Raw genomic sequence first — 15260 nt, 5'->3', positions numbered from 1 at the left:
ATACCTATGAGCCTCGGGCAGGGCCGGATTTAGCATTTTGGCGCCCCTAGGCCCAAATAATTTTTCCGCCCCCTAGTCTAAAAACTATATCATGCCTATAGGCCCATATTAATTGCTTGAACACCACTCCTCGTCGGAATTTTATCATTGCAAGTTTTTTGAAGAATTGTCTTGGTTAGCCTTAACAAAATCCGTCTTGAACACTTTTGTCAATTTTATGCTTATTGCTTTTGGCAAATGCTCACGCTTGTGAGACTGAAACAAAACGATCCAACCCACAGAGCATTCCTGCAAAAAAGCATATCCATTGATTCCGATTTCAGGCCACAAAACATGAACTCCATAACAGTACGTGACACCATTGATAAAACATACATTAGGGATTAGCTGAAAACTATTCTTTTTATTTAAGTTATTTAACACTAGTTTGTCCAAAATAAAACGATGTAATCATAAACAATAGGTCGTCCCATGGTTATATTACAAGAAATTAAAACACACAACATAGAACTATCCCTAAAATAATATAAACAAAATTACGTCAAAAGTAACTTCCAGTGTCACCAACATATGAACTAGACATGAAAAACAATATTTAGAATTAACAATGTGATAAAAAGTCGACTTGAGTTTACGGTTAATCTATGGTAGTACTGCATCCAGATTATATTTGCAAAGCAAAACAAAGCAATAGTCCCGCCAACCATAATTATCCTCAGGTCTAAGCTGAGGAGAAAATTACACCATCAATGGTGATTTGGAGGGGATTTAATTTTTCTAAAACCTGTTGCAAACTCAGATACTGTAAACATTTTTTCGTTATTGAATTTTAAAGATAAACTTATCGTATTTTTAATATTCAACAAAACGTATTATATATTTTAACTTGGCCCTGCAGGTAAACTGATCAAAAGATTTGTAAATATTTTTTTTGTGAGGTGAGGGTGGTAAATGGTAACGGTGTCTATCACGCATGTGCCCCTAATCACTGCGATCAGTAGCACCGAGCCAGCATAGTGGCAGTGAATTAGTGCAACGATGCGTACCGCTCGGGCGCTTGACAACATCTCTACAGCCTACTCCCGTATAACCAATGTTTGTTACCAATGTTGTAACGAAATTGATGCGTAATGTTGTAACAGTTATATAATGCTTTATTGGCAAGAGTTTTTTTTATCAACTCGCAAAATATGTTAAGCTATGGCTATTTATTTGATTTTTAGATATTAACAAATATTTTTCCTCTCGGCCGTGCGCCCTCTGGGAGCTTGCGCCCATAGGCCCGGGCCTAACGGGCCTATTGGGAAATCCGGCCCTGGCCTCGGGCCAAATCAGATCGGTTCAAAATCGGTTTGCTTTGGTAACTGTTGATTTTTATAAAATAATGTTGATTTTCGAGCCGAGCCGAGCAGAGCCTGGCCTACAAGCTTGAGAGATCAAGCACAAAAAAAATCAAGCTTGAGCCAATTTCTCAGTACTCGATACAATAATGCCCAATTAAAAGTAAAAGCTTTTATGTCCGCGAGGATCACGGAGATGAAATTTACGTTTTTGTTGTTATTGCGGATATCGACAAGAGCATTACCCCGCGGGTGACGATGACGATGTCTCCGCGGCCGCAGGAGATGTTCAATTTTTTGCCGCGATTGCCAAAGACGATAATCATGTTTCTTTTTCCGCAGGAGAAATATCTAGAGTTTTGTCGCCATTGCAGAAAAAATGGTTTCCCCATCACCACGGGTCACGGGATATATTAGGGATTGGGCCGTGAACGCGGGAGACGGTGATGTTGTTATCTGATGTCATAGGTTTGGTTGCAATCACGGTAGACTATGATAATGTTTCTTCCATGACTACGGGAAGTATTAAGGATTTTGCCGCGATTGGAAGAAGATGATGACGCCTCGGTGCCTCGGGAGACGCCTTGCCAAGCTAAATTGGAAGTTTAGGTGGTAATACATGTGATAATGTTTTTAAAGATTATTGGGAGAGGGGGGTCCGGTGGAAAAACTTGCGGGGGGGGCCCGCTGGCTCTTATCGCTGCCACTGGTAAGGTACCTTTCTAGTATGTGAGTGTGACTTAAGTTATCCAACATGTAATGTTTCAGGATAGCTGTGTTGTATGTACCCACTTCAATGTGTGCTACGAACAGTGAACGGGTCCGAGGACTGTTCAGAATCCAAGTCAACACCATTGAAGCTCTTGGTATTCCTGTTTGCACCATTCTTCAGCCTCTATGGAAATCACTGCCAGATTTTGAACGTATCCCTTATCTTATGAGAGCCATCAGGGAGAAACTTCCGTCAGATGAGAAGACAACAGTAATTAGTCCATTTTAGTTAAGTATAGAAATTAATAGGTACTGTAAAACATGTTGTGTATAAATAATGTAATAAATAACCATGGTAATGAAAATTGTATTTCCCTCAACTAATACATTGCATTCTAAAATATTTAAATGGCATTCCAGATGCATTTAACACTAATACCGAGACTCTACTTCGGCTGACGTTAACCGAAACCCCCGGTCTGTGAGACCCCGCTTTAAAATACACTTTAAAATAACGCTGAGCTTCTGAGACAGACATGTTATGAACAGGCAACCTGTCAAGGTCACGGCACCCATGCAATATGAACAAACAATATATCAATAGGTAGGGGAGGAAAAGGGGGAAGGTATTGGGGGAATGGAATCTCCCAAGTAAACAGTGTTGCCAACATGTGTTTTTGAAAATTCCTGTGGGCCTGTCAGACCGGGGTTTCGGTATTAGTGTTAATTAAATTCAAAAGTTCTGTATTCATTATTTGTGACGACACTCCAGTCTTTGTCCTGTAAGATGTTAAGAGTGAAATGGTTATTTTTGTAACTAGTGGGCGAAATGGCAGCAAAGGCAGTTTGTACTCATGTTACACATTATATTTGTCCTCCTAGAGTTACTATCTATATATATAAAATCCAATGTATGTTTGTTTGTTTATTTGTTTGTCCTTTGTGGACTCCGAAACCGCTCGACAGATTGTAATGAAACTTTCAGGCATCTTATCTTATCTTATCTAACAGGGGCAGGTCGAGACCATAAAGCACTTCATCCGAAATTGAATTATTGCGCACCCCAGACAATTGCTTTCTTGTTGACCTACAAGTTAAGGCGCCCAATGAATGCCTGTAGCTTCCCAATTAGTTCATCCTCAGGAAGGTATTTACCTCTAGCCATATTTCCAAGAGTTATCAATCTAGCGTCAGAGAGCTCGTTACAATCAAAGAGTAAGTGATCAGCTGTCTCTTCTGACCTATCACAGTACCTACAGATCGGTTCACCATCATATAAGCCCATCCGTTGTAAATGTTTCCTGAATCTTCAATGGCCAGTTATCAGTTCAACAGTTAATTTAATTCTTCGTCTGTCTAGTCTCAAGAGGTCAGAGGCGACCTTTTTAGAAGGCCTAAACAGAGTAAGCTTGCTGACCCTAAGAAGGGGAACATCGACCCAGCGTTTGCGATGCTTTTCCTTGGCCCATGACGCAATCGAAGAACATGCACTGTTTCGTGAGATGCCTCAGAAGGGTTGTGGGCCTATCATTGATGTCGCAGAGGCAGTATTTGCCAATCTGTCTGCAGCTTCATTACCTTTAATGCCTGAGTGTCCTGGCACCCAGCAAAGCGTAAGGTCATTTCTCCTACCCAACTCAGACACAGAAGCAAGACAGTCCCACACGAGCCTGGAGTTGAATTCGTAAGAGTTTAATGCTTTTAAGGTCGCTTGGCTATCAGTATAGATATTGATTGTTTTGTCTCTGATATCTTTGTTAAGATGGTCTCGAGCACAAACCAGAATGGCAGTGACCTCTGCTTGAAAAACAGTTGGGTACACCCCCATTGGAAGACAAATGCCAGTGCCTCCTTTCTCCAATGCACACCTGCTCCAGTGCCCCCATTTTTGATCTTAGAACCATCAGTATAGCATTCTAAATCACCTGCGGGTATGGGTCCTTTTCCGCCAGACCAATCCTTCCTATCTGGTATTAGTACTTTGAAAGGCTTTCCAAAGGAGTATTTTTTGGACATGTGATCTGAAGGCAAGTCCAATTCATCATTATGTACCACCTGAACAATTTTGGAGTGCCCTTTATTGTTTCCTGAGGTTATCCATAAGTTTTCGCATCTAAGGCGTTGGGCTGTTTTACTTGCTACCACCTTGATGTAAATGTCGATAGGTAGCATATCAAGCAGACAGTCTAGAGCCGCTCCAGGACAGCTGCTTACTGCCCCAGTTATCATTATAAGAGCAAGCCTCTGAACTCCTGCTAAAGCTTTGACAGCTATAGTAGATTCCATCTTTGGCCACCACACAAGCGAACCATAAGTAAGGGCGGGTCGAACAACAGATACATACAGCCAGTGCAAAAGTTTAGGCTGTAACCCCCATGTGCCACTTACCATCCGCCTGCATGCCATAAGGGACCATTTGCCACGCTGAGTGACTTTTTGAAGATGTGGTCCCCAGTGAAGTGATCTGTCCAAAATTACACCCAGATACTTCACCTGATTCTGCAGCTCTGTTACAGTGCCCTGCAGTCTTAGTGGACCGATCCCATCCAGTTTCCTCCTTCTTGTGAAGGGTACCATTACAACTTTCCTGGGACTCCTGGGAGCCCAACTTCCTGGCACCAACGGTCCACTACCCTTAAAGCTCTATTCATAAGGTCAGTTATGGTTCCGTGGAACTTTCCAACCACAAGGATTGCAACATCATCAGCGTAACCTAAGGCGAAAACCCCACTTTCATTGAGGGTCCTTATAAGGTCATCTGCTACCAAATTCCAAAGGAGGGGAGAGAGAACCCCCCCCCCCTGAGGGCATCCTCGAGTAGTTCTTGCCTCGATCGTGTCATTATGGAGTGAGAGCCTAACCTTCCTACTGTGAAGCAAGGATTCAATCCATCTACATATTATACCGTGAAAACCTCTTGCTCTCACCGCATTAAGAATCGCTGGAGTACCAGTATTATCAAAAGCACCTTGAATATCGAGAAAGGCACCCAGGGCCACTTCACTGCTCTCTAGAGCTTTCTCAATCTTGCTTACAAGTTGGTGCAACGCAGTCTCGCATGATCTTCCTGAGACATACGCATGCTGATTATTATGAATAGGATGTGTCCTGAGAGCTGTATCCATCATATATCTTGAGACAAACTTTTCTAGGATCTTAAGGAAGAAAGAAGATAGAGAAATGGGTCTAAATGACTTAGGATCAGTGTAACTATCCCTCCCTGGTTTAGGAATAAATGTGATACGCGAATTACACCACCCTAAGGGAATGTGACCTAAGGCTAAGCTAGCTCTGAAAAGTTTACAGAGTGGGTGTATAATTGTGTCAAGACCCTCCTGCAAACAAACAGGTCTTACCTCATCAGGACCCGGCGATTTGAAGGGTCGTAATAAGCCAACAGCCCATCTTACCTTGCTGAAGGTGACTATGCGGCAAGCAGTGCTCCACTTAGAATGAGTGGCACGACGGCCCAGATTAGGCCGCTCTGGACTCACCTCCTCCTGCTGCACTTCAGAAACAATACAACCAGGGAAATGAGTTTTTACCATAACCTTTAGTATTTCGGTAGGTTCAAAAGCCATTACACCATCCGGTCCCTCAACAGCACCAAGAGTAACATGCCTGTCTCTAACAAGTAACTTATGTATTCTAGAAGTATCCTTGATACTTTCTAAATTTCCACAAAAAAAATCCATGAAAGCCTTTTAGCCTTTCGTACTGCATGGTTATATTCTGTGAGAACAGTATGTTATATATCCCAATTATTACTTTTCTTAGCTCGCCTAAAGTGGGCCCTTACTCTCTTCCTAAGAGAGGCAAGTTCGGGACCCCACCAGCTGGCCCTATTGCTCTTGCCCTTACGCAAAGGACAACTATCCTCAAAGGATGTAACTAAACACCTAGTTAGACAATCTGCCGCCTCGTCAAGCGCATCAACTGTGTTTATAGGAGATGTGTTCAGATTTGAGGCAATCCTGCCCCGAAGATCAGCTCTGAAGGATGCCCAGTCGGTTTTAACTGGGCTCCTGAATAAGCGAACCTCGCCGCAGAAATTCCCCAACCTGAAGACAATGTGCCTATGATCAAACAGGGATGGCTCAAGGGACACTGACCAGTCAATAATCCTGTCAGCCATACCCGCTGAACACAGGGTAAGATCAATTACTGATTGGCCTATCCTGCTTAAAAAAGTTGGTTCTAAGCCTACGTTTGCAACAAGTAGGCCGCAAGAAGCTAGGTACTCTAGAAGTGACCTACCTCGGTTGTTGGTGTCCCTGCATCCCCAGGCTGTATTATGGGCATTGGAGTCGCAGCCTATCACAAGTTCGGATCCAGACTCATGTGCGAGGTCGACCAATCTTTTAAAACTATTATGTTAAAATATTATTCAAAAATTTAAAAAATAATATTAAAATATATAAAATATTTTTAAGATGGATATATATTTTTAAAATATTTATAAAATATCCTTGTGCTGTCTGGGACTTTTTCAAATTGTAAATAAATCAAATAAAATTCTTTTTCCTAAAGTCACACGACAAAGTTGGCTGCTGATCTATCGAAATTGTGTTTATTTATTCGTTGGTTCTTTTCATCCAGTAGATCTATGGAACATAATAATTATTCTCTTTCGTTGCGAAGCACGGATATGGCCGCTTGTTTTACAAATGGGTACAATGTATATAATTTTTTTATCAGAATTTATTTTACAATCTGTTCAAATATGAGAACAATAAGTAAAACATATATCAAAAAAACAATGTCAGGAAGCAAGCACCTGTTCATCAACAAGTCTTGCCAAAAATTGGATTAATCATTTAAATATTTACAGAAATCTGTAGCTTAGGTCCAGCACATGCACAACACTTTTTAATCTGGTAATGCACTGACTATTGTCCAGCAGATTAACAGCAAGACTGTTCGGATGATATTGTTATGCCTGACATGGCCGAGTATATAGTGTGATAACTGAACATCAGGAATTATAGAAAAGAACGATAATCTCTTACATGTTTTTAATTGTTCACAAAATAGAATATGACAAATACATTGCAATAAAAACTGAGTTACCAAAACTTAAGATTTAATTTTATACCAGTGGATTCATCTCTAAAAGGATAGAAATTTTACAAGTCTCAAAATTAAACAAGAGAGAGAATGATTGGAGAGTTTGGAGAGAGAACTACTTACTAGATCGAAGTCTGATGTGAGAATGACATGTAAACCTCATCTAGGAGAGTCCGTCGATGGGATCCCCCACTACAATTATTTTATTAATAAAATATTCCTTATAAGGAGAATCCTTGAAAAGGATTGCTCTGATTGGTCATGGCTTTCCCAAACAGTGGGGAGGCCTCACAGGAAACTGGACTTCCTCTGTACTAGCGCGTGTCATGAGATAACTGAATCTAGGCTTTTAATAATTTTGTCAAAACAAAGAAAAACTCAAATATACTTATGGTAGTTTTGAAATTAAAATCAATTTTGAATTATTAAAAATAATAATTTAGTTACTCAAATACAATTATAATTAAGGTACTATTGCTCATCATTACAATATTCTAATTTTTCTTGATAATCTTTGCTAAGGTCTGTAATTTCTTCTTTCACTGATTTAATTTTGAAGTCATTCCTAATTGTAGTGTTGGATACGAACCAGGGTGCGCCAATAATTCTTCTCAGTGCCTTAGCCTGAAATCGTTCAAGAATTTCGATGTTGGATTTGCTCGAGGTCCCCCAAAGTTGAATTCCGTATGTCCAAATTGGGTTGATCATAACTTTATACAGTAAAATTTTGTTAGCCAATGATAATTTTGCATTCGTACCTAGTAGCCAATTGAGTTTACGAAGTTTTAATTCCATTTGCTGTCTCTTGCACCAGATATGAGATTTCCAATTTAATTTTTTGTCAAGAGTAGACCTAAATATTTTACACTGTCTGCCTCCGTTAAGGCTACATTATTAATTGTTACTGGAGGATTGTACCCTGTTCTCAGAGTAAAAACAATATGTTTGGACTTGTTTTCGTTGACTTTTATCCTCCACTTTTTAAGCCAATATTGGAGCTCAGTCAAGGCAGCTTGTAGATTTATGTAAGCGACTTGAGGGTCCACATGACTCGACAACAGTGCGGTGTCATCAGCAAACGTAGCAACTGTGATGTTGGGGACCATAGGGATGTCTGCTGTATATATCAAATATAGCAAGGGACCAAGAACACTCCCCTGAGGTACTCCAGACTGTATCGGCTTCAGATCAGATAACGAATTATCGAATTTTATTTGAAAATATCGATTGGTCAGATATGATTTCAGAAGGTTATACCAAGAGTGAGGGAGAGAGGTTTTGAGTTTAAACAGAAGTCCGACATGCCACACCTTGTCAAACGCCTGTTGGACATCCAAAAATGCAGCAGAATAGTACTGTTTTTTTCTCAAATGTGTTTTTTATAATATCCACTAATCGGTGAGTTTGTTGAATGGTTGAATGTTGTTTGCGGAAGCCGAACTGATGATCTGGTATTAAGTTTAATTCATCAACAGTGGGGGTTAACCTTTTAAGTATTACCTTTTCAAACAACTTTGATACTATAGGAAGCAAGCTTATGGGTCTGTAAGAAGATGCGTCATTAGGTGGTTTGCCTGGTTTTGGGATAACAACTATTTGCAACAACATCGATAACAATCGTAACATAGCATTAAATATAAATGTCAACAACATAATGCCTTTACGGGGTAGTTCTCTTAAAATTTTTCCAGTGATAAGATCGTACCCAGGACTTTTCAAGGGGTTGATTTCCTTAAAAATTATTCTTGAAACCTCTGAAGGAGTGCAAGATTTTATAGGCAGTGACAACTGATTTGGTGCATCCAAAAATTCGTAAATTTCACTTTCCTCATTTGGGGGATTCGGAGTAACAGGCTTAAATACATCAGAAAAGTAATCTTCAAAAACCTTCGCTTTTTCTTCAGGGGTTTTAGCCCAGGACCCGTCAGGTTTCCGAATTGGAGGTACATGTTGAACTGGACGTTTAATATATTTAGTAGACTTCCAAAGAGAATACTCGGTTACTTCAGTTGGGGTTAGATTTTTCGTAAAATCGTCAAACCATGTATATTTTTCAGTTCCACTAAACATCATTTTAATTTCTGAGCTGCACGATTTAGACGAGTTTTATCAAGAGATATAATAAAAGGGGTTTGTTTATTTCAAGCTGATAAACTCGGATACCACTTGAATATTTGCAACAAAACTTGGTAGGACTACTTAACGTGTTCGTTGTAGTAGACCCTAGGTTTATGGACATTCCATTTGATGATAGTTTCAAAGTTTAGTTTCAGCACAATTATAAAACACTAATTCAACTATTTTTGAAGAAGTTAAAAAATGCTGTATACTTCATGGAAATTAAGGACAGCTGATGTCAAATTTGGATGATCAATGGTTTTAGTGTATTTGGTATTATGAGGCATAAAAAGTCTACCGGGGTTACCTAGTACTTTATAGATGACATCTATAGTGGTTCAGGTAGTATATGTACAATTACCGAAACATTCAAAACAAATTAAGTTGGTCTTATGTGAGGTAAAAAAATACATTAATGTACCATTGGACATTTTGTAATGTTGGAGATTTTGGAAAAAATCAGTGACGTTGGTACATAACTTAGATTTTAGTTTAAACCAACCATTGCCTCCTCTCAGCATACAAAAGTGTCAGTGATAAAATGACTAACAAAATACTAAAAGCTTTTTGGTTATTAGAATTTTTAAGAAAATATAAACTTAGTTCCAGATCATAACAGATGTTGCATTTGCATTTGAGACTAAATCTTTAAGATGCTGTTTGACTTCTGGCCAATTGATCACACATTTAAATAGCTCATAATATATTTGGAAGAACTAATAACTATTTACCACTAGGCCTTCTATTGTAGCGAGAGAAGTGTCTTGCTTGCATTCAAACGCAAAAACGAACGGTACGTAAATAAAGAATAAATAAATAATTATGAGAAATATCAGAGATTCCAAATATAAACTTTCAATCCTAGCCAAAAAACAGTAAGAAACTGAGAGAAACTTATCTTACATAGGCTATTGCACAAAAAACAGCGTGAAAGTTCAAGAATAGACTTTTAAATATCAAAGAATTTATTTCCCTCTACCAAAACGTAAAAAAATCTTAATACAAAAACAATTATACAAATCAATTCACATCTAAAAGTTATTACAAAGAGACAAAGCAATATTTACATTTTTACAAAATTTACAAAATAAAAGCTCTTACAAACTTGCCCACGATGGCACGACATGCCGGGCAGGTGATTGGCAATCGAATGTCTGTTTCACCAATATCGCCATTAGACATATTTTTAATGAGATTCAGTATAAAAACTAACCTCTTAACACTCGTATAAATATGCTCCAGACTCAAGAGCATAAAGTAAAGACCATGACATTTTTTGTTTTGCAAATCCTTAAAATCGGCGTTAGAAAATACATTATACAGAAGAAAACCACATCTTAGGGTGTTTGAAGTGTTTATTTGCAGTTTTATGTATACACAAAAACTTGTTTCCAGCAGTAGATTTATTATCAGTGGAATTCATTAGTTTTGAATTAAACTAACCTTTTTTGGCCTAACACAAAACTGTATGATGCGTCTAATTGGTAGAGGAAATCCGATGTTAAATATAGGCCAATAAACTATAAAATATGAGATTAACCGTTATAACATAAAGTCTTAGGCCTTATAATATGGTGCAGCTTAAAAAATGATAATACTGTAATGATACCATTTTTACAGTATTTTATGTTGGTAATTTTTACTGTGTCAATAATGCGAGTTTATTTAGGCCTACAATGGTTTTCAATTACTTGAGATGAACGAAATACGAATGACTCGTTTTTGTGCAGGGTCGCACACAAAATGTGTGAAAATGTGTAAATAGCACCGATGATAGTTATTAAATAAACCTGAACTACTATTTATTTTTTATTAAGTCACGTTTGAAGATAGAAGCTACGTTTCATATTAGTTATATGTATGGACAACATATTAAATATTTATTTACCTGCTAATAAATAGAAAGTCTGGTCTTAATAGTTAATACACACATTCTAATCAAAAATAATTTTATGTAAAATGAAAAGAGGCTTGAAAACCAAACAGATATTTTGAAATAATCACCCGAAACTATATTAGGATTGACAACGTAATACGTATATGTAATCTTATTAATACTGTCATGATTATTTCATTCATATTTAGCCTAATCTATAATATCCGGAAAATTAAAAAAAATAATAAGCTATGAAAACAGAAAAGTATAGTTAAAACTGATCTGAAAGATATGGCGATTGGCGACGAACATGGCCAACGCAAAACAAAGCCTGGATGCATTTTCTTTATCCTAAAGGCGGTTCCAGACATGCGCCAGTCGCCAAGCACAAAATATTAACGTTCAGCGATTTAGTTGTCTTGCTATTCACCGATTAAAAAGTAGGCTTATACTACACACATGTGTTGTTTTCCGAGCAAGTGTTAGTTTTCCGTCCTTTTACTATTATGTATGCAAAAATATCGACAATGCGCAACACTACGTCACAGTGGTGGATAGTTGTACGAAAATGTAACCGTAAAGTCTGAAAACAGCCAGCTTTATTACCTAAAACATATGGGATATTGCAGTGAATCTAACCACTAGTGTGACGTCATGAACCTTCAGCATTCTAGTGGGGCCTTGGTCGAAATCCAAAACAATTGACTTTGACAGGTAGAATGTACACACAGATCCAAAAACAAGATACTTAAGACAAATGTCCAGATTCGTCGTTGCACGACACGACGAAACTGGACACATTCAAATGTGTCCAAGTTTAACGTTGCACGCAAACGACGAACCTGGACACGTTTTTAAGTTGTCCAGGGGTGGCGTTGCACGACACGACGAAAAACGTTGCACGCAAACGACAAACCTGGCCACGTTTTTAAGTTGTCCAGGAGTGGCGTTGCACGACACGACGAAACTGGACACATTCAAAAGTGTCCAAGTGTAACGACAATCCTGGAAACTTAATCTGTCCAACTTTATCGTTGTCCGCATGTGTCGTTGTCCAACTTCGGCGTGGTCCCTATAATAGTCAATCAGCTGATCATAGGATTATTATATTTAAGTGTTGCCAACCTATTTCTAAGCGTACACGGATTACGTGCATAATAAAACCACACTGTTTTGTGTTGTTTGGTTGGAATCCTGATGTGCGCCAAAGTATAAACCGTGCGACAAAGTAAAATGCAGCAATTAGCAACTTTCTCTACTATAAACAGTGCAAGGAAGCCAACTTTGTCGTGTGACTTTAGGAAAAAGAATTTTATTTTATTTATTTACAATTTAAAAAGTCCCAGACAGCACAAGGATATTTTATAAATATTTTAAAAATATATATCCATCTTAAAAATATTTTATATATTTTAATATTATTTTTTAAATTTTTGAATAATATTTTAACATAATAGTTTTAAAATATTTTAAAATGTTTTTTTAATTGTCTTGAAAATATATTATGTAAATATTTTCTATTTTTCGGTTGAATAATTCAAGTAGCCTATATTAAAAATCGCATGTATATTGCAGTTGTCTTAAAATCACTCCAAAAATAATTCCTTTTTTCCAAACAGTTAAACAAAATGTTTAGACTATCTTATAAAAGTGAACTTTTAACATACCAGATGTCCGCCCAAGGGGAACGCGCCAAGGCGCCACCACGTCAACCCGCCACCAAGTCAACCCGCCATAAAAAAGAAGAAGAAGTTTGAGGTGGCGGGTTGACGTGGTGGCTCGTTGTCGGGATGGCACGTTGACCCTAGCGGGCACGACAACCCGCCACCTCGGAAAAATGTGTGGTGGCGGGTTGTCGAGGTGGCACGTTGTCCTGGTGGTGCTTAGACGTGTTCATACACGTCAACCAGCCACCTCTTAAAGCAGCGGCTACACTTGCCCGATTCGGTCCGGTCCGGTTCGGTTCGGTCCGGCCCGAATTTCTGAGGGGTGGCTACACTTGTACGAATCGTTTCGGTCCGGCCGGAAGAGGTAGCTACACTTGTATGATATTTTGGAAGACACACACGAGCACGGGGCACAGGTACAGCAATACAGAAAGTGTTTAGACAGGACCGATCAACCGAATAGGCACGATAGGCACGTGCCTAGGGCCCGAGGCAATTGGCTTTTTTGAGGGGTGCCAAAAAATTAAAAATTTAAAAAAATTAAAATTAAAATTAAAACTTAAATTAAATTAAACTTGCATGCAATCTCGGTAAACTTCCTATAATCCCTCGCGGCCGTGTAGACATTGTAATCGTCTCCGAATATTGCGACAAAATTCAGACTATTTTCAGCGGTCGTGTAGACAAAATTATCTTCTTCCATGATCGAGACAATATATGAACATAATTGCCTAAATTCTTAGGCCTATATCCTACGAATAACTATTTTTCCTAATTGAATTCATCACTTTCGTAGCCGAGTGCTCACGGAACCACCCGATCCTCATCCGAAATTCGGGAGTAGGTGGCTACACTTGTCGGATTCGGTCCGGTCCGCCCCGAATGCTTCCGCCAAAATGCGGATGAATGCTCCCTGGACGATTGTTCCGCGCCGAACCGGACCGTACCGGACCGAATCGGGTAAGTGTAGCCGCTTCCATTTAAAAACATGGGAAGCATTGTTCCGCATTTTGAAGGACCGGACCGAACCGGACCGAATCGGGTAAGTGTAGCCGCTGCTTTAGTGTGGTGGCGGGTTGACATGGTGGCTGGTTGACGTCTATGTGCGAGGTGGCGGGTTGACGATACCGAACATTGAGCGTACTCGACAACCCGCCACCTCATAAAATAGTGATGGTGGGTTGACGTGGTGGCACGTTGTCTCTTACATGCGAGGTGGCGGGTTGACGAGAGTTAACATGAGGCGTACACGACAACCCGCCAGTTATTGTGAATTCATTACTTTTCGAATCGTTTTCCTAAAAAGATCTGCCATGGAAATAAAGTACACGCGCATTCACGCAAGACAATTTTCCTTTTAATCAACGGTTATTGTAAAAAAAAAAAATTAAGATAAACTCACTACAAATTAACGAGGGTCATTCTAGAATTAAAATAACAATATTTTGTTATGTTTTCGCATATTTTTATTGAAGACAAAAACATGAAACTTTATTAATTTGAAAATAAGTTATTAGTTTCTTAGGATTTTTTGTCGGTGATACCTAATACCCATACTTATTTTCTTTTTCAGCATTATGACAATGAATTACAAAATAAGTTACCTAACAACTTCATTAATTAATTGTAATTCACGTGTGTATGGCCTAAACAAAAATGATGAAAATGTATTGTTAGGTTATAATTTCTCTTAAAACCGTATTGTGGTGAAAATAATAATACATTTCAACCAAAAACATAAAACAAAATATACATCGTTGATACAGATTACAACAGACTAAAATGTACTTTGTGTGGACTAGCGCGCACCTGTATTTCTATTTAGAAGAATTTGAGAAAGGATACAGAACTAGACTCGTCGACCCAACCGGTAACGTACTTTGACCTCTGAGTCAAGGGTATTGCCCAGAAAAGTTTATACCAGACAGATATATTCCAAAAAACTCATTAGGAGATATCTTAAACCAAGATTTCTATTGAATTTATCATGTTCTGCTTGAAATTCCATTTCATGCTTCAGGAAATACCGTACTGTTACTTTGGTACTATTTGGAGGCCACTTGTTTTCCAGAGGGATTTTTTTTACCTAAGGCCAAAAATAACCACATAATTAGAAAGAACATACTTTACTTACTGTCCAAATTTGACATGATTGCAATTGCAATTAGCGGTTTTTGAGTTCTGCTTCCCAGAAGGCAAGATTGAGTTGAATGCGTCACCGCCCCTAACTGCCACATGAACTCCGCCAAATATGTATACTGCGCGCTGTGGCGGTTATGTTAGGTTGGGTTTCCTCGTTTCGTTATGAATCGAACGATACCCCATGAGTGACGATACCTAAGATACAGGTGATGCACGCGCTCCGGCCATTGGTCAAAAACGACCTGACCTTGGGCTACTTGGAGGGGATTTGGCGATGGTATCACTCATCTGGTATCATTCCATTCATAACGAAACTAAGAAAGTCCTACAAACATATTT

The 15260-nt window shown here is 38.8% G+C and overlaps 2 protein-coding genes across 5 annotated transcripts in view; one reads left to right on the top strand and one right to left on the bottom strand.

The window, feature by feature from the left end:
- Positions 1-4806, top strand: part of LOC128983277 (uncharacterized) — a 146263-nt gene extending 141457 nt beyond the window's left edge. For 2 of the 4 annotated variants that reach the window (XM_054402536.1, XM_054402527.1), the window contains one exon: positions 2109-4803. In XM_054402536.1, coding sequence (XP_054258511.1) covers positions 2109-2340 — 232 coding nt within the window. In that variant the 3' untranslated portion in view covers positions 2341-4803. Of the gene's footprint in view, positions 1-2108 lie in introns of all 4 variants that reach the window. The other 2 variants (XM_054402544.1, XM_054402519.1) reach the window with 2 other exon arrangements.
- Positions 3753-4628, bottom strand: LOC128999863 (uncharacterized). Its single transcript, XM_054426591.1, has one exon. It carries the CDS (start codon positions 4626-4628, stop codon positions 3753-3755), a length of 876 nt encoding a protein of 291 aa, XP_054282566.1.
- Positions 4807-15260: the final 10454 nt, after the last annotated feature.

The sequence above is a fragment of the Macrosteles quadrilineatus genome, unplaced genomic scaffold (assembly GCF_028750875.1).
Source record: "Macrosteles quadrilineatus isolate MER2022 unplaced genomic scaffold, UCM_ALF_1.0 Scaffold_1__1_contigs__length_201487025, whole genome shotgun sequence".
Taxonomy (NCBI): Eukaryota; Metazoa; Arthropoda; class Insecta; order Hemiptera; family Cicadellidae; genus Macrosteles; species Macrosteles quadrilineatus.
The sequence above is the reverse complement of the archived record's forward strand: the minus strand, read 5'-3'. Positions and strand labels throughout refer to the sequence as shown.

Coding starts and splice junctions, on each gene's coding strand:
- LOC128999863 (XM_054426591.1), bottom strand. CDS start 4,628: ATGGTACCCTTCACAAGAAGGAGGAAACTGGATGGGATCGGTCCACTA.